This window comes from Glandiceps talaboti, chromosome 20 (assembly GCF_964340395.1).
Source record: "Glandiceps talaboti chromosome 20, keGlaTala1.1, whole genome shotgun sequence".
In the NCBI taxonomy this organism is placed as follows: Eukaryota; Metazoa; Hemichordata; class Enteropneusta; family Spengelidae; genus Glandiceps; species Glandiceps talaboti.
Window position 1 is genome coordinate 8,821,776 of NC_135568.1, and position 20,000 is coordinate 8,841,775.

Genomic DNA, 20,000 nt, shown 5'->3' on the forward strand with positions numbered 1-20,000 from the left:
AAGACAAGATATCCGTTTGTCACAATACTTGAAGAGGTATAAAAGAAGCAGTAAATAGAGACAAGTATGTGATTCAGAAGTAGACAAACACAATATACAGACTGTGTTGTTATAGACTGAAATGACATCGTTTCTCTCTGGAATGGGATTATGAAATAACCAAAGTCACTTGGGCAAGAAAATCTAAAGGGAAATAGAAGTAAATTGTCAGAAGTATATTTGTTGTGTTTTGTTTTTTTGGCACGTAAAGAAATGTTTAGGTTTGGTGGCTTAAACTGGGGTCGGTTGAGTTATTGGCCTTCATACCATAAAGAGGGTATTTTTTATTGCTCAGTTGGTAAATCAGCTGTTGTTACGCATTATGTTAATAATGTACAGGTGTATTCACGAACTAGTATACAGTCTTTGAATTGCGGAGAACAAAGAGCCACGTTGGCTGTTCTACAAATGCTGAGAGTTGAGGCAGTCTGCGGCTCCATCATGTAGACAGTGGACGGGGAACTATAGCAATGGTTCCAGTAAGTTTTTCCCAATGGTTTCCTCAAAGGAGGCCCGTCTTCACTTTAGCTGTCCGGAGAAATATCGTACCCGGGTGAAATTGGATGTCGTCGAAAGTAAGTAGACCCTTATGTATAGTATGGGAATGCAGGGCATGTTATTTAGTAGCAATACCAAAGGAATTTTGATTCTTAAGGAAATCATTCCAAATTGTGCATATCTTGAAAGCTGAATGTTAATAGGACCACTAATTGGCGATAATTTTCAAGAAACTGAGCTTGTAGCTTTAAAAAATCGTGGTTAGATTTGATGGCTGTCCGTAAACTTCTGCCAAATTCATATGAGCAACATCTACACTGAACTTTAGCTGCAATAACAAGTACGTCTACACTGAACTTTAGCTGCAATAATTGTAGCGTTTGCTGTGATTTTGAGGGCTTTTTCGTCTGTTTTGTGTCTTTTTTCGTTCCGACATTTAACTCGAATCAAACGCTACAATTCCTCTAACGCAAACGCAAATAGACGAGACCACGTTGGAAACGTGAGCGAGATATCAGCGTACTGCCCGTTTCAAAATGGTGCATGCATTGCTACATTTGCCGATTTTGACGGAATTGGGGTACCTCTGAACACTTCTTGGATCTTGAAGGCTCCGTATTTAATGTTGGCGTTAGGAAATGTCAGATTCTTTGCTCGGTAAGGCGTAATTTAGCAGAAAAGTCCGCCCAACTTTGCGATTCAGATCTGAGTCGTCCGTCTATTTGTGTTTGCGTTAGGGAGCGATCAGTTTTTACGGCCGGGGGGGGGGGTCACCTTAATTTGGGACTCAAAGAAGGGGGTCATCATTTTTACGAAGTGAATAAAGGGGGGTCACCTTGTTTTCAACTAAACAAAATCATGAGCCACGCTCCTGTACTTAAATGTCCATACATTTAATAGCTCGCGCAGCGGCAGCAAAGCTGCCGCGTAGCGGCTCAATGACTAGTATGCATGCGCGTCGTATATACTATGCGAACAAAATTGGTGGTTCTCCCAGGGATGCATTGTGGCGCACAGTGACTACGCATGCGCCTTCCATATACTACGTACATTCTCCACGCGCTGCCATATATATCGTATAGCATAGGTGACATAACATCACCATGCATTACAATTTTGTAACAGTCGGCCTGTTGGCACGATTATCGTAACATTGTAAAGAGTATCGAGGCATCACTGTACCTGAAGGAGAAATTGTTACACTATTTGTAAGTTTGATTCACGGCGGTATCTCAGTACAATGCATTCACAAAGCACAAAATCTCGAGTACTGTTCACCGTACAAAACAGAATCAAACAAAAGTCGTGTTGTAGAGAGGGGCCGGATTTAAATGACTGAAATGAAGTGACAGTCTGCAGATACGATGGCAGAGCATTCCACAAACATGCATATGAGGCACAAATTGAGAATTCCCTGTGACCATAATAAACAGTATTACTGAGTAGTTGATGTACATAAATTTCGTTCCTTGAGTTCCTGCGTAGACAGCACGGTTTCAACAGTGAGATTCAGTATAATTGAAAAATCGCTGATTTCATACATACATACATACATACATACATACATACAGACAGACAGACAGACAGACAGACAGACAGACAGACAGACAGACAGACAGACACACACACACACACACACACACACATACACATACATTACACACATGCATGCATGTATACATACATACATACATACATACATGTACATACATACATACATACACACACACACATACATACAGACAGACAGACAGACAGACAGACAGACAGACAGACAGACAGACAGACAGACAGATGAGTGGATACATTTCAAAAACGAAAGGAGATATATTTAGACTGATTTGTCTTATTTGTACAATGTTATATTTACCTCTAGGTATTTGACGTCCTGTACTTCATTGTCTAGATTTGAAATGGTCAAGTCACATGGTGAAGCATTGATAACCGTTATACCAGTCTCACCATTGTTCTGACTGCAAGGAGGCATACGAACAGTGTCCTTGGTAAACGAAACAAAAATTAAGTAAGTTAATGAAAGTAGTTACGAATGATATGCGCACGAACTTAGACACACACACACACGCGCGCGCGCGCGCGCGCGCGTACGTACGTACGCATGTACATATACTCAAAACATGAACGCGCTCACGTACATGTATGTAGCACAGTGCCACACCTAGCATCGAAATTACGAGGAGCCCGAAAGTTAGATTGATTTCTCATTTTGTTGACAATTTTTTTTTTCTATTTTTGCTTTGTTTGTTCGTTTATATTTATTTTTCGTGTCTGATATTTGTATTTTACAATGAAGGGTAGAAATGAAACGATCATATAAAATAATATGATGAATTGATGAACAACTCGCACTACAAGGCTTAAGGCATATCACATGAGCCACTGTACAGCCCATCACAAAGTAGTGGTCACTGGCTATATCTGATAGAACTACGCAGAAACCAATACATGCTACACTTTAAGATAGACAATTTTGAAAGGATTTTCTGACGACATTTTTTTCTAAATGAAATTAACAAACAAATAACACCATGTAGACATTAAATGCAGACATCAAAACATTGGCGTCTGTGTGTCTACGTCTTGTTGCAGAATGTTTAAATGGTTTATTTTATTCAGACAAAACGTAGCGAGAAATTGAGATTTTGCTCTCTTAAAGTGTAGAATTGCAGTTCATTATTGAGTTCTGCCTACTTGTATCAAACAGAGCCACTGAACACTCACTTGCAACGGGCTGTAAGTTCAGTGTGTATCATTTAAATTGCTTACGTTATTATAGGGTCATCAAACTGTCTATAGATTGGAGAACAGAGAACATGTATGGGGCGGTATGACTGGTTTTCGATAACTCAGAGACTTGACGATCTAGCTTGACAAAGTCATTTACTCGAATATTTGGCCAAGTGACAATGTCGCGCCAAATAGCAAAGTATCTGGCTATGTCGTGCTCAGACCACTATAGTAATAGAGGTTTGTGAGACTTACAGCGACGGCAATCTGGACGACAGCTGCGATATAAAAGGCGACAGCAGCGAAGACCATTCCCCAACACATACGTTGCAAGTACGTACATTTGATTCCACATTTTTTAAGCAATGGATAAATACAGTTGTCAAAGATGGGAATTAAACATATAATGAACAGGGGGTTCAGCACCTAAAATCAAACCGAATTGATCATATTAGAATACATCCATACATTGGTGTGGAAGTGGTAACTTTTAACAAAGTAATCCAAACGTCCAGAGTAGGTTTTAATGAAGCATTCGCCCCGGATTTAAAAAAATTTAAACATAAAACTTATGCTTTCAAGTAAATCAAGTAAACTTAAACCAAATTGTTGAAATTATAGAAGGCAAAATGATTGAAAATTAAAGCATTTTAGAATCAAATACGGCTACCAAATATTGTGCTAACGCTCTGACCGCTAAAAGCTAAAGAATATAATAGTCGTGTCAGATTAACACTATATATACCAAAATACATACAAAGAGTATCGGTTTCCTTGGAAACAAGATGGTGAACCCGAAATTTATTTCATAATTTCAAAAAGACCAGCAACATTCTTTCATATGACAAAGTTTGGAGAGATTTCTAAAATTTTGACTTTTTAGGGAAATTCTACTTTAGATACAAAACGCATCGTTTCCAGCCTTTTAATAGTTAACGTCATGGTGAAGTGCTTCAGACAAAATGTAAGGTAAAACAATGACATACTTCCGGTATTCGTTCCATGGTACGATTAGACGTGATCGTGAACATGGTTGAAAGTCATTTACTCTGAAATTAACATCTTCCTTTTTATATTTGATTGTGAATGAAATATACTTACTTGCATTTGATCCGGTTTTATGGTCACATTTCCCTACAGAATGAATTAACATACAGACAGACAGACAGACAGACAGACAGACAGACAGACAGACAGACAGACAGACAGACAGACAGACAGACAGAGACATACATACATACCAGTTAGTTATAGTTAGTTAATAGTCGTTTAGTTAGTTAGTTAGCAAGCGAGTAAGTTAGTTAGTTAGTTAGTTAGTTAGTTAGTTAGTTATTAGTTAGTTAGTTAGTTAGTTAGTTTGTTTGTTCGATAGCATTTGTAATATCAACGAAACTTTCTTCAAAGCGCTGCTAAGTTCTACATAGCGGTTGTTCTCTTTTCTCTATGTTGAACACGACCATTCTCTGATGCTATAATAATATATATTTATCTCCCATGTGTCTCCCTTCACTCCCAAATATATCAGAGGGAAGATGTTTGTTCAATTTCACTGCATTTCTCATCAGTTGTCCATTTCTAAACGTCAGTTTAAAATTTATCCCTTTGAGTTCAAACATTCTTACCTTGTCAACACATCCCCCCAAAAGGTCAAAGATTGATGAAAAAAAATATACATATATATATTGATAATTTTGGTATGGAAATCGTGGTTGCTGGAAGTTGTGATAAAATCAAATCTTGGAATATGAAATCTGGGATATGAAATCGATATGCATACATGTAAATGTAGATCTAACATTTCCAAGACCATCATGATGGCCGTTGATGGCGCTCCTGACATCATCGCTCAACGGATATTAGACGAGCGCCCTCAATGACAGTTTAAATGTAAAAGGAAGCTCCGCTACTTACAAAATATCCGTCCATTTGAGTGGCCTGCAGTGTCCATCTCGACCCTTGCTGGTCAAATAGAGCCCAATACACAGGTACGGGAATGTACATTATCAATACATGGAGAAGGCATTTGGTGTCGTTTATCAAACGTTTCTGAAAAAAGATATGAAAGTAAAGAAAAGGAAAATATTCAAAGTTTATATTTTATTCAGAAAATATCTGTTTGATAGACATCACATTTCGAATAGTTCTTTGTTTTTGGTCAATTTCAGTCGAAATTCTGCCATCGTATTTCCAATTCTACGACAACTGCGGCCTGAGCCAGCTCGTCTCGTCACGTTATGAATTTATTAGAAGTGCCAAATAGAAAAGTGTTGAATTTCAATAGACTGTACTAAGTGTCCGACATAAAGCCTCCAATAGTTTCCCCAAGTGTATCACACTGGCTTAACGTGTAACCGTGCGATATTCCCTGTACATGCACTCCATGTTTTTATGTTCAGCATCACCCCTTAGTAACAATAAAGAGGTCCGAATTATGCAAATTAAAACTTACGTCATATTTGTCATCTGCATAATCCATCCAATGTGTATATTTGGCCTTTACTTCATCGTTTTTCCTGTACTTCCATTTATTCTTGCAGGCTCTCTGTCAAGTGAGCGATTTATCGTACTTTAGATCATTGTTATAATGTTTTAAAATTTAAAGGGTGATAGTCTACAGGGGCGCAGTCGCAGATCAGTGTAGATGTACTTGTACAATTAAACGACACAACCCTTTCTGGCAACCTCTTTAAGTGGTCTGAGTGGCAACTCAGTTTATCAGTTACACAATTGTGACATTAACAATTACGTAGATATAATTGTCAGCATTGTTGCAATATGTTAATGTTATCATTTAAATCACGACACCCACTCCTGACAATGGTGGCGCTGTAATTAAGGTCAAAGACCAAATGAAACGTTCGGAGAAACTGAGACTGTTTTCGACAAGTCTTGGAGACCTAGTTTATGCAAAGTGTATAGTTGCTAATCTTTGCATTATGTATATCAAGGGTTAACGTTTGGTGTTTGTTTGGACTACGTTCTTCTTACCCTAGTCTGTAAGGTACGTCATGACGGGGCGCCCTCACACATCGGTCTCGAGAGAGGAGAGAGGAGGCCGGTGAGGGCGGAACGACATGACATATCTTAATTAAAGTCTATTCTTACCCCAACGGCTTTGCATACCATCCATACAACATTCCCTTCACCAGGGTAGATCTTATAACCAACAGTGTAACGACCGACGACAAAAATAACTGCGTTGAAAAAAAAATTATCAGTATTAATATTTATTAATGAAGTTGGAGTGTTGTTTGTCCAAGTTTTTACCTCTCGCAAGGGTACGGGAGGTATTAAAAGGGGGATGTCTGTCTGTCTGTGTGTGTGTGTCTGTCTGTCTGTCTGTATGTCCGTCCGTCTGTGTGTGTGTGTGTGTGTGTGTCTGTCTGTCTGTCTGTGCCATCATTTTCTTAAAAACGACAGGTTCAACTATAATGAAATTTGGTACAAATAATGTTTGGGGTAATGGCTATATCTGATTAGTTTTTGAGCGAGATCTGTTCATGTTAATTAGGAAAATGTGCATATCAATGAATTCAACTAATTAAGCAATATCTTAAGACTGCATACTTCAATTTCAATATAATTTAGTATATTCGTTAAACATAACAACATACATTTGTCCTATAAAATTTGTTTATGTACCTTACAGTGTTAATGAATAATTTGCATAATTATTTATTTTTGGTAATTAGGCTATATCTTAAGAATGCAATTTCAATACAATTTAGTACATACGTTAAACATAACAGAGTGCATATCTCCTGTAAAAGTTGTCGATTTCGCTTAAAGATTTAGTGAATAATTTGCATAATTAATGATTTTCAGTAATTAGGCTATATCTTAAGACTGCATACTTCAATTTCAACATAATTTACTTCATACATTAAACATAACAAAGTTTATACGCCCTATAATGTTTTCTGATGTACCTTACAGTGTTAATAAAGCTTACAATTCAAGAGACAAAAGTCTAGGGGGGGGGGGTCAAAACCGCGTTACGAACCCTAACTGCGGGAGTCCCCCTCCCTTCCCCAAGTAGCAGAACAGTACTCACCGATAGCAACTAGCAACAACATAGCTGGCACACCATAAGCCAGGGGATAACAGTCATTGTCAAAACACTGGACATCTTCTCGTAGGATTGGTGTCAAGAAAGTTGACAACAGACTGCCACAGTTGATGGCAAAGTAGTACATCAAGAAGTAAGTCTGGATTTCAGCCATCTGTAACCCAGAAAAAAAAAGACCGTATGAGCATTTAAGAGTATGCTTAAAGGTGAAGCTGTCGTCCTATTTGCAAACTCAGGGTTCCACGCTTCGTAAAACTTGTCCTTGCCGGTAACTAGGGACGCTTTGTCTCCAAGCAGTATGGTTTATACGAGAGATTGATGTTGTAAGTGAACTCAAACGCCATACAAACTATGCCACAGTTTCACATAGTGATTGTAATTTGTAATTATATTTTTGTAATTGAGAAGATGTACCATCATATTCACTGAAATTGTCATTTATTGTTTAGTGTTCTTCCGATACTAAAGCTTAGATCATTCGTTTATACTCTTTGTTGTAACTGGAAGGGTTTCCCCTTTAATTGTTTTTACAGTTTAGCGGTCGTAAAAGCTTTCTGACCGTAACCATGGTAACCATTTCAAAGTTACCTGTTCTTTTCTGAACTGGTCACCACCGAAAGCAGCCACACATGGTTTAATACCACCGGTTCCCATAGCAATAAGAAACAAACCAACAATTGGTCCGCCCCTGAAAATAACATTTAAAGTCTTTCAAAATAAAAATATCAAATATGAATTGTATTATTATCAAAGACATTAGAATACAAAGATATGTTATTCCTGTCCCTCGCCCAGATGATGACGTCATCAGTGTTAATCAAATTGGAAATGGCAAGTCTTTTAATTTGTTGTTGGGAACAAATTCGAGGTCATTGTGAAAAGGCTGACAACACTAACAGTATAAATACGTACGTGAACAGCGTGTGAATATATATATTCCGATTGACTACATTTTTACATAACAGATTCCCATAAAAGTAAAATCGTGTTTTTTAGGATGAAAACTACAACGGATTTTAAGAAACCATCCCAAACTAAAATAATAACGTTTTGTATCCTAAATTGAATAACAATCAAGCATTATAAGTTATTACACAGACAAGTAAGAAGAAGATATACTTGTGGTTATTAGTAAATCCTTTTGTAATAGGGAACTTGCAAACCCGCCATGTTGAATGTTGCATCATGGGAAATATGATAATAGATACTAATCAATTATTTACCGTGAATTTACGTGGGGTAGGAAGCCATTGAAGACCCCTTACTGTTCTGAGATGGTTATCAATACACGCTTTAAAATGATTAAGTGATAGAATTAGTATTGTACACCGTGTTGATACATTGTTTGTAACCACAAATAATCAATTCATAGTTACACTGACCATTGTGGGAGGTTAATTTTATCAGTAGCTCCAGATTAGGTATTTCAATAACCACATATAATCCCATAGTCCTTTGCGTCTGAGCATGCTCAGTCTGGATTGCAAGTTCCCCATTTATCAGAAATAACACATTGGCTTACTTACATCCGGGGCTGGTCGTTAGTCAGTTGGGGTATAGATGACAACGACATGACTACACAACCGGCCAAATAGACCCAGGCTATTAAGAAAATAGTTCTGGGAAAAAAACGAAACAAATCGATAAAAGCATTGAGAATAGTTTTGAAAGTCAAAAATTAATATATACGATTTATTCATTGCAAATACCTAACGTCATTATGTTGAGTTTTGAGTCATAATTCTGTTATTTGTATTGCACCAGTATGTAGCCATCGTATAATATTTGATAATCTCGTACCAACTACCTTCTTGGTAACTTGTTTGTTCGAACCCAACTCTAGCCAAGATGGCGCCACATGACACAGGTCTATAGAAACATAGCCTTGAGGCTCTTTCCGGCAGAAAGATGGAAATATTGCACGATGGCTACATAGTGGTACAATAGAATGATAGAATTGTAACATTTGTCTCACAAAACCGACTAATAGCTGGATATACAGACCAACATAGTATGTTAACAAATGGATTATGTAGCAAAATGACGTCACAAATAAAAAAAAATAATACATGTATGATTGATAATGATCTTTATATAGTCGAGTTATATAGTAATAGAAGTGTCTTTGAAGTTCTGGTCTAAAGAAGGATATTATAAGACATTTCAGTTCGTCGTCGTCGTTGTTGTTGTTGCTGTTGTTGTTGCTGTTGTTGTTGTTGTTGTTGCTGCTGCTGCTGTTTCGTTGCTTTGTTGTTTCGCCACCGATGATGAATATGATGATGGTGACAGTGGCTGTGGTTATAGTATTTGTTATGGCTTTTGTTGTTGTGGTGGTGGTGGTTATAATTGTGGTCGCGATGTCAATGGTAGTGGTGGTGGTGGTGGTGGTGGTGGTGGTGGTGATGGAGATGGTGGCAGTGATAGCAGCTTTGGTGGTGTTGGTGGTGGTTGCAGTGGTGTCAGTGGTGATGGCGATGGTGGCAATGGTGGATGTTGATGGTGGTGGCAGTGGTGATGGTGTGACGGTGGTGGTGGTCATGGTGGCGGGAATGGCGGTGGTGGGAATGGCAGTGGTGGTGGTGGTGGTGGTGGTGGTGGTGGTGGTAGTGGTGGTTATCTGGATATGAGAGTTAATAAAGGTAAATACAGTGTTTCATTTTACCATGGAAAAAACTTTGTCGTTCTTACTTATATTTTCCCCAGAAACCGTCGGAAATCATAGCGCCGCCTATCGGTGACAAGTAGCATAACATTACAAAAGTATGATACAAACTTGTGGCGCTATCGTTGCTCATCAGCAGGATTTCCGTGAAGTACAAAATTAATATAGCTGAAAGAATAATATGATTTAATTTATGAACATTTGTATCTCAGCAAGTGAAAGCAAAAATAGTCGATTCTATAAAATTCAACAGTTATCCGACGATATTAAGACCCCCAGGAGACATTAGTATTGCAGTACACATGTGAGACGAAGTTTGTCAAGCCTAATAGTCGACCCAATTTATATGTTGTGTACCAATATAAAAGTTTGTTCTTGGTCTTTTTGTTACATGTAAAAATGAGAGAAGTACTATCTGTTTTGAAAGAAAGTCACCAATCTTTGACTTTGCAATAGAATTAACACAGTATTCGGCGGCTGTATTGGATTCTGAAAAAAGCTTAATTCTAATATCATTTTGATTTATTTCAATAATTTGTACGGTGACCCCTTCTTTTTCCACTTGGTTTTAATTGAGAATGGGTTGAAGTATTCCTGAGGATAATTTCAAGATTTTTTTTTATCTCTGAGGCAGATCATTACTTTGTAAATGTCGATATTTTAAACGCATATGACAACGTGATGATAGTAGGGTTAGGGATTTTCATGTCAGTGCCAAATTGTGCAATATTGAAGGTTTCACCCGATGCAGTTCGATATTGATTAAGTAGGTTGTAACCATAGTGATGACCTTTAACCTCACCTTTCATCCCATAATAGCAATATCTTTCGCAAAACTCCATTCCAATAATGAAATAAGTAGATTTAGGATAGCGTTCCAGACACTGTAGGTATAAATATATGAACGAAGAGGAATTAAAGTTGTGCACAACAGGCATATTGTTTGGTAAATTTATTGTGTTCTTTAGTTGACTAAAACTTTACAATAAGTAAGTGCACTGGTGAAACATTGGACATTGGGGTTTTTTCATCTCAAATGGGGTCATGCAAGTGGCTTGCAAGTGGCTTGTTACATAGAGAATGCATTTGGAATAGTGAAAAAACAACAATCATGTACCGCTTGTAAGGCAGTGACAGAAACACATCAATTAACCATAAAAATTCGAACTAAGAATACATTCATTTTATATGCACCTTCCCTCCTAGTTTTATGCATCCTAGTAAATTCGACATATTCGGATTTCTTTCCTTTCTATTTGCATCTAGTTGCATACACGGTGACGTAAGACTTTCTGATTGGTGTATCATCTATACACTATAACAAAATACTCTGATTGGTTTACTATCGAATATTTGCATATTATGCTGTAATAGTTTATGATTGGTCTACTGTCTATGAGTATTTGCATACACAATGAAATCATACTTACTGATGCATTTGGATCATATTCGCCTTCATCTTCGAAGGCTTTGTCTATTGACTTCCTTTTCTCCGAATAATCGTCTTTTGCTGAAAGTAAACAGGAATCGCTGTTAGTTCACATAGAAAACAAAAGATTGTAAGTTATTTTGATCTTGGACTAAATTTGCATCTTCCAGGTTGAATTTACCTGAACGAAACCTTCGTTGATTTTTGTTACCGATCTGTGGAAATTTTATATGAATAATACATAACATTGGAAAAATGATGACGACTTAATATTCAATTCGCAACTTGAATACATTTTTCTTCTGACTCCTGTGATGTAATCGTCCATAGCAAAGATACCCTATAAAGGCATATGATCAACTTGATGCTTCTCTGAAATCGCAAGTAATTGTAGATGATGTAAAATCATGAAATGACTCTCCAGAACCTATAGTTTATGAAAATGTCTCTATTTCCTTGAGTGGCATACCCCTTTAAAATCTTGTCGATCAAATACACCATGAGCCTGTACTGTTTTCTTCGAGTTCTCTAAGAGCGGCGTTCATTGGTTATACATTCCTTGTCCTTCTCAATGACTGACGTCATCTAGTTTGAGTGATGTCTGTCATTTAATGTCATATGATGTAGCATCATTCAGTAGTGGCATTCAATGTCATGTCATGTCATGCCCCAGTTAAGAAATGTGACCCTTTGTCATCATATCATGTCATATCATGTCATGTCATGTCATCTAGTTTCACTGACTGTCATGTATTGTCATGTCATGATATTTGTTTACTTTACATGGCGCCAACAGACTAATGCAAAGTTCGTTGGGTCATTGATATGATACAATGTATCAAGTAAAAAATGTGGTTTGACCAGAAAACATATCAGTACATTACTTTTTTCCTGTATTTGATATTTTTATTGATTATATAAGAGTCTTTAAAGAGTGCCTGGAAACGCTAGGAATATGTATTCCCCTTTAGTTCAGGCCATAAAATACATTCTGGAGGTGTTGTGGCAATACTTGCACTTTTAATAGGTACTATCCAAATCTGAATGTTTATATATATGTTTCTAACTGTTTGGGTCAGTGAGGGATTATCAGTATGTTTCTTACTAAAACATGTTTATTTTAACCATAACAAGTGACCATGGCATTGGGCAAATACATGAGCTACTCAATAACATAATTTAGGTGCAACTAGAAATTTCCAGCAACTTCAAGGTTGTTGAGACACTGAAAATACCTAAACTTGTCAAGACTATACAAAATATGAATTAATACACAGATGATGCGTTTCATGTAAGTATTTATTTGGCGTTTTAAAAACTGGTGGTTCAAAGTCGGGCCTTCAGTAATTACAAGGTAGGAGGGTAAGACGATTGAGGGGTCACTTTTTACAAATTGGTCCTAGTGGGAGGGCGTCCATATTTAGAAAATGGAAATTAGGGGTGGGTCACATTTTACACTGACTAATCATTTTTTTAAATTTCATGATCCCGCCGCTGACACCTGTTCCAAGTCATGACCTCCTGACTGCTAATCGTGAGCTCTAACAGGTACGCCACAGGGAGGCGGTGTTAATAATGTTTTTCATCGAAATATTTGAACAGGGGAGGGTAATATTTTAAAAAAGGGAAAAGGGCCACTTTTTAGCATAAAGGAATTGGGGACGGTCACTTTTATTCCACAGACCGGGTTTGACACCCCCTTGTAATTACTGAAGGCTCCCTTATTGTCGTCAGAGTGAGGGTATTCTGAAAAAGAGTTTCTGTGGTGTCCGGTTAGTATGATATTGGTTGCCTTCCATTATCGCACGTTGTCACGAATTTTAGGAACTGGACTGGACACAAATGGGGATTGACCCTCCCCGTGACCTTGGGGTAGTAGTGAAGTCTGATTAGTGCTACTTCTCTGGACTGCCATTGCAAAAGTTTATGAGTAGCACTGTTTGGTGTGAATTTAACTAGAGCACGACGACCGCTCTCATATTCATAACTGTTTACACTATAGCAAAACGTGTTGAACACTTTGGAACGAGGTTATAGTCCACACGATAACAGTTCTGCGGACGAGGCTGTGATATCATTTCACAGTGTGAATAGTGATAACTTTGTTACAGTCCTAGTGATACGAGAATTTATAAACGAAGTAATAGTAGTTGTTACAATCTTATCGTAATTCAATCATAAATATTGGATTAAATGCTTGATAATGTAAAGGGTTCAGTTTAAAATGTACGAAAATAGGTTGCCTTAAAGTTTCCGAATTTTTGTCACTATATATAGTTGTCTGAGATATGATGTAGTTTGTATATGTAATTGGAGATCCATTAAGTATTTTGTTCAAAAATGTAAAAAATATTTTTGCAAATATCGGCGCCAAGCGACCCGCTTCGGAAATCTTCGGAATTTGACGTCATAGATGGAGCAGTCTGCCATTGTTTTCTCATTTGTCAATATGCCAGAATGTTGTAGTGTTGACAGCTGCTCATCTCGGTAGAGCAGACGACATCTCTCTACCACTTTCCATGGTGGGATTCCTTACATGCAAAATAGTAGATTGCTCTGTGATCAAACCACAGACAATTGTAGTGGTTTTCATAGTGATATGGGGGTCAAACATATTTAAAGTGACCAAGCTTAAGTCTTTGAAAATGGTGTAATTTATTCCCAAGAAAAGATATTTGATATCAGTGGTGGTTATGGTGTTGGTTGTGGTGTTGGTGGTGGTGGCGGTGGCGGTGGCGGTGGTGGTGGTGGTGGTGGTGGTGGTGGCAGCTGTGGTTGTAGTGGTGTCATTACTTTTCCATGTCATATTTTCATCATACAACCACCACCTTGCAATTGCAATGACATTGATGGATTTACTACTAATTTCACAGTTATATAGAGATGAATGTGATTGATTCATTGTTTTATCACTGAGTGGTGGTGGTGGTGGTGGGGGTGGTGTCGGAATGTTTTTCTTTTATCTCGATGGTTAGACATACAGGTGCGCAACATTATTTCTCCGGAGATGTTCATGTTTGTTAATGTAAATGAACTGTCAAATGTTGACTAGGTTTTCATGGTAATATTAGCAGCTGTACATATTTGTGAAGCCAATGATAAATTGATGTCCCTATCATCACCTATACATCAAAACATTGCTCTAATTCTCATTTTGTCTCGTGTGTGACACATAGACTTATACCGGCAAGTGATAACTTGAGATAAGATAACATTTGACATCGGTAAGACAACTGAAGACTTGACTTGAAACTAGCGAAAACCCACAAACTGGCAACAGATAAATTAACATATCGGATGTACAGAAGACAAAATAATTTTTATCATTCTGATAATCATAAATAAATGGCAACAAAGTATACTTGAACAATAAAGGTTATGAAGTGATCGACCGACATTTGAATCTCGGAAGGACAATTGATTGACGTCCGAATCTTGGGCGATAAGTTGAAGTGATACGTGGCTGTAAAAACTGATCTCCCCACTACGGTTATCATAGCAATCCTTTCTCAAAAACAAAAAATTGAACACATTTTCTAACGTTTGGTAAATTTTTTGACGCAGTTTTACTTAATTTTAGTTGACATTTTAGAAATAATGCTAATGAATTTGTCAAAGTCCAAAACTTATTTTTAAAACAAATTTTCATATGTTTCAATCATTTTGGCGCAATTAACTTTGTGGGAGTAAGAAGTGAAAACGTGCTCATAAGATAAAACTTCACCAAAAAGAAATAAATATTATACAATTTCGTTAAAGTGATTTGTTGCCCAGCATATTTTTACATTTTGGTAATTTTCTACATAAAATGGCTTTAATTTAGATAAGTCGAAGAATGTCAAAATTTGTCGTCAAAGTAGCTTACACTTGATAGAAAAGTGTTCAAAAATTCTCCTCGTAATTATCAATATAGAATTTATTTTAGTAGGATGCTTAGACCTGTCCTTGAACACAGCAGTTGATAAAAATGGAGTCATCATGACATTGACAGTTCTACCGATGAAAATTGATATGATTATGTGTACTCAGACGACACCAAGGCGCCATGCTTCATTGTCTTTGCGACCTACATCGATACTGAAGCGTCTGGCTTGGACCCCTGTCGTTTGATTGACGTATACTGGTTCAAATAGCGTGGGAAGTATAGAGCCATATTTTAGTGCACGACACACGAACAATGGGCAGTAAAGTTATTTGGATGTTTATCTGTCTGTCTGTCTGTCTGTCTGTCTGTCTGTCTGTCGGTCATTTTCTTCACAAAATCTGAACACATCATATGAGAATCGTATCACACACCGTCCTGAATGACCATATATCGTTCCTCTATCAGCATAACTGAAAATCCATACTTGGGGGAACAACTCAAATGGTCGTTTTTCGATTCGTGGGAAAACTCTATAGTTGATTTTGGTAATACTTCGATGCAATGCTATCTGAGTAACCACACCCTATGACGTCACACACTGACACAACTTTTCAGATGCCCTCACTTCAGTTACCCTGGTGTGTGTATATGTATCTGAAATTGATAGAAGTGTTGTGTTCACTCCTTCATATGGGGTCCAAATGATAAGCATTGTATCATCTCGTGTTGATATACAATGGAACAATGGAAATAAGATGGCGTGAAACAAAATATTGTCCGACAGCAAAATATCACTATTACACGTTGTTACATTTGATCACCTAGCCCGACAAATAATATATTTACACTACTTCTTTACCGTCTGGTGAGACCATTCTCGCAAGCCAGATTAACATTTTTCCACAGACAAAATTCTGGGCGGGTGTGGGGAGGGGTGGGGGTGGGGGAGGCGTCTGTTAAGCGCCACTTTGAAGAAGCTAATGGCATTACCTCAATGGGCCAGACAAGAATATCACCAACATTAATTGCTACGTTTTCTTACCGTTATCCTAGCAGACCTTCGCCACATCTTAACTAAAACAAGACTGTTCTTTTAGTTGCCTGAGATTGTAACAATGTATACTTTTTTCAAGCAGTCAGTTGATCAAAATATAACAAAATCAACTTCAATATTGGTAGGGCCAGTAAAAAAATGTGGTAATTTTGATTTTCTATTGAGCCAGACATAAAATGTAGCAACAAATGTTTGTAGAAACAGACAATAAGGATTGTGAAATTTTAGTCAGCGCGCGATTATTTTGTAAAGCGCAGACGACAATTTGTGTTAACTTTTATAACTAGTTGTCATTGGATTTGTCAAAGTTCGTGAGTGCTCTGGGTGGACACGTCGTATTATATCTAGTGTCAGGATGTTAGTCCGGACAACAGTTCAAAGTTTGTGGTGGTACTCCTCAGTTTCAAGGACAACACGGGACGGTATCGCAGATATCAGGACGGTGCGACATTCGAACAGTGACGTCTATCAGAATGTCACTGACAATCGCATGTCGTGTTGTCGAAGCGAGGCGTCTCAAAGACAACTAAGGATCTCTTATCTTGAAATATTTCGACAAACAAGACAATATTAAGGGCGTTCCGATGTCAAGTAACAATTGATGGGGGCGATCTTACCAACAGGTGGCTTCGTCACACATAATGTCACTCAGATCACGTGATTGTTTTCAACTCTGAACGAGTGACGATTGTCTTTTGCCGAAAATTTTCTGACTAAGTTCAAAAGCAGCTGTATCTAAAAGTAAAACTGTCCGCGAGGACCTAAACGTTAACGACTTCTGTAGCGTATACATTGCATGCTTTGCAAAAAAAACCCTTACTTTTCGCATAGGAAACAAAACTGCTTAACGTACCATTTTTCCCCTATACCGTTGGCATGACAAAACAAATGTTTAGAATTAGAAACAAAACTGTTCATCAAAAGCTACACGCGCATGCAGATGTCACACTCGAAAAGTTTGAATAACTAGTCTATTCACCCAAAATGTATCGAATCAACAATGTATACATGTTTTTAACTCTCTTGGTGAAAATTCGTGAATCCATATCAGAATGGTTTCTTCGTCTCGTCCACGATATAATCCCAGTTCTTTGCCTTGCTTGTTTTGTTCTTCAGGACGAGTTGCTGACATTAAATAGTCAATCATTTTTGCCTACAAAAAGTGGAAAACTGAAGGGCGTAAAAGAAGTACCCAACAAAATGTTGAATGTACCACGTGACGTAAGCACGCTGACGCAAAAAATCAACTGAATAGTTTGTTCAATAATTTTACTAAAAGTCTAGTTTTGAACTTACGTGTTTTTTTCTCCTCTGATGTCGGTTGAGTGTTAGAATACATTGGTTCCATCGGCAAATCAGCCTGATTGCTGAAATCGGCCTGTCCCTTCTTCCCCATAATGGCCGCAGTTTCCCCCTCACTATTGGAACAGATGACACGCGATGCACCCTCTTGAACAACTCAGATGCGAAAAAAAAACTGTCAGCAAACAAAGTTTGAAAAAAATTAAACTACGGACTTTGACCACGTTATTGAGCCCAGATATGTATTGAAAGATTTTTTTTTTCTTTGCTGTGGTGACAACGCAGAATCTAGGGACAGCCAGCCGTGGACGGTTTTGCTAACACCTAAACTCGCAAATGTCTCCAAACTGGATTCAAATATCAAATGATACAGAAATGAATATATCTGAATATAAGAATTGTCTTATCTGACTATGTATGTTTACCAGGTTTGACATTTGATGATTAATCGGGTCAACTAGGGACAAGTGTTCCTGACACGTTTTGTCACTTCGATTTAATACAGTTTTGTATGAACAGTTGGTGAAGATGGAATGGTTACAGTTATTAAATGTTGTCCTAATCCGAGTTTTTATTTGTTAGAATACTGTAATATCTAAACGAAAAATTTCGACATACGTGTATTGCGTGGATCAATTGTGACTACCTATTCTATTAACCCTATTGTGACTTCGCCATTTGTCGGACTACTGCCTTTGGACGGAGTCCCAAAGTGCGCATCCGTCATGTTGATTGGTGACACATACAACTGTACCAGATTATATCAGTGCCTGCGTATGCTTTGTCATGAATTATCACTTGTTTGTGTGTAGCGTTATGTGACGCAATAATGCTGTAGGGGTAGAAAGAACGATGGTAGTATGTTTATTTGATGAGATGAGATGTGTTGGTGTTGGTGAGTATTTCAGTTCTGACAATGATGGTGATGATTTTGCTGATGGTGTTACATTATTTTTTGGTCGTAACGATGGCAACAGTGGAAAACGATGATGATTTTGCTGTTGTGTTGACTATTGAGTTTAATGATGGTGATGTTTTTGGGAGTTGAAGAGTGGTGCTGCTGATGGAGGCGGGGGGGAGGAGGAGGAGGAGGAGGAGGAGGAGGAGGAGGACGACGACGACGACGACGACGACGATGATGATGATGATGATGATGATGATGACGGGAATAAAAAAGATGGGGTGTGGTGGTTAAGGAATGGCTACAGGTAACATATAGGTGATAGAGAACTTTACGGTGGAGACGTTTGCGACAGAAATAATACTGTCCTGAGAATGGTGACAGATTAACTTGGTATGACATTGATAAAACACTGTCACGTGGTATAAACAATGTTACTAAACTTTGTAGTTTTTACCGATAGTTCAAAAGCCAACGTACAGTTTAGCTTTGTCACAGTGATTACAAGGGGTAAATATTTAATATAGGTTATCAATTTTGAAAGTTTAAATTCAAAATACTCTACAAAATATTGAACTGGTAATGTTATAAAGTTAGTGGAGTTTATACCAACTGACGAAAACATGTACATGATGCAATAGTCAATTGACGACACCCCCCCCCCCTCATTTGTAACAGATGAAATTGCTCCCATTTGTTTACGAATTAAAAACATCATTCTAGCGTTAAAAAAATTGAGGCATTCGAGTGAAACGTAATTTTTTAAGGTGCGTAATCTTGGTGGGGAAATGAAATAGTAGAAGCAGATGAACAAATCAATATCGTACAAGTTTAACACAGTTTGTTTTCGATAAATGGTCCAAGGGGTCAGATAGTTGTGAACTATTCCTCACACAGCTATTCCTCAAATAGACACAGATCGACACACTGTGTCCTCTCAAAACGAAAGAAGATGAAACAAAATATATAGCGAGTTCAAAATCTGTAACCAACCTTTACGAGTCATTATTGAATTCCCGCGAAAAATCAGTATAGTCTTAATCAACGACTGATTAAAAATCAAATATCGATTGACAAATCAGTTTGTAGGAGTGCAAAATAGCATCTCTGTCTCGTCGTCATAAATGACACCATTGTATCCATAGAAACGGGAGACAATGTTCAAATTGTAATGGAAGGGTTTATGTTCCATTGCACGTGCGTTTTGTTATTTATAAATATGGACAATTGTTTGTAAACATAGATGTCCCGCCCCTACATATCATATTCATATTGGTATTAAGTTATCACTACGTAGCATTATCAATGTTTGGTAGTTCTATAATAAGTACAGGGCGGTGTGTCACAAGTACATACTCTGCATAAAGTACTCTGTGGTGTTGCTGAAGCCCACCCTGAGATGTGCAGACTCTTGTAAACGCACTTATGTTAATCTA

General features: G+C 37.7%; 1 protein-coding gene across 1 annotated transcript in view; it reads right to left on the reverse strand.

The window, feature by feature from the left end:
* LOC144451048 (solute carrier family 15 member 2-like) overlaps positions 1-17,757 on the reverse strand; it is a 22,151-nt gene extending 4,394 nt beyond the window's left edge. Inside the window, exons 1-13 of the mRNA XM_078141807.1 lie at positions 17,658-17,757; positions 11,444-11,481; positions 10,816-10,897; positions 10,040-10,181; positions 8,878-8,970; positions 7,940-8,039; positions 7,337-7,505; positions 6,388-6,476; positions 5,732-5,824; positions 5,194-5,328; positions 4,384-4,416; positions 3,538-3,708; positions 2,408-2,536 (exon numbers count right to left, since the gene is read on the reverse strand). Of these exons, the coding sequence (XP_077997933.1) occupies positions 2,408-2,536; positions 3,538-3,708; positions 4,384-4,416; positions 5,194-5,328; positions 5,732-5,824; positions 6,388-6,476; positions 7,337-7,505; positions 7,940-8,039; positions 8,878-8,970; positions 10,040-10,181; positions 10,816-10,897; positions 11,444-11,481; positions 17,658-17,757 (1,374 nt within the window). The remainder of the gene's footprint in view (positions 1-2,407; positions 2,537-3,537; positions 3,709-4,383; positions 4,417-5,193; positions 5,329-5,731; positions 5,825-6,387; positions 6,477-7,336; positions 7,506-7,939; positions 8,040-8,877; positions 8,971-10,039; positions 10,182-10,815; positions 10,898-11,443; positions 11,482-17,657) is intronic.
* Positions 17,758-20,000: the final 2,243 nt, after the last annotated feature.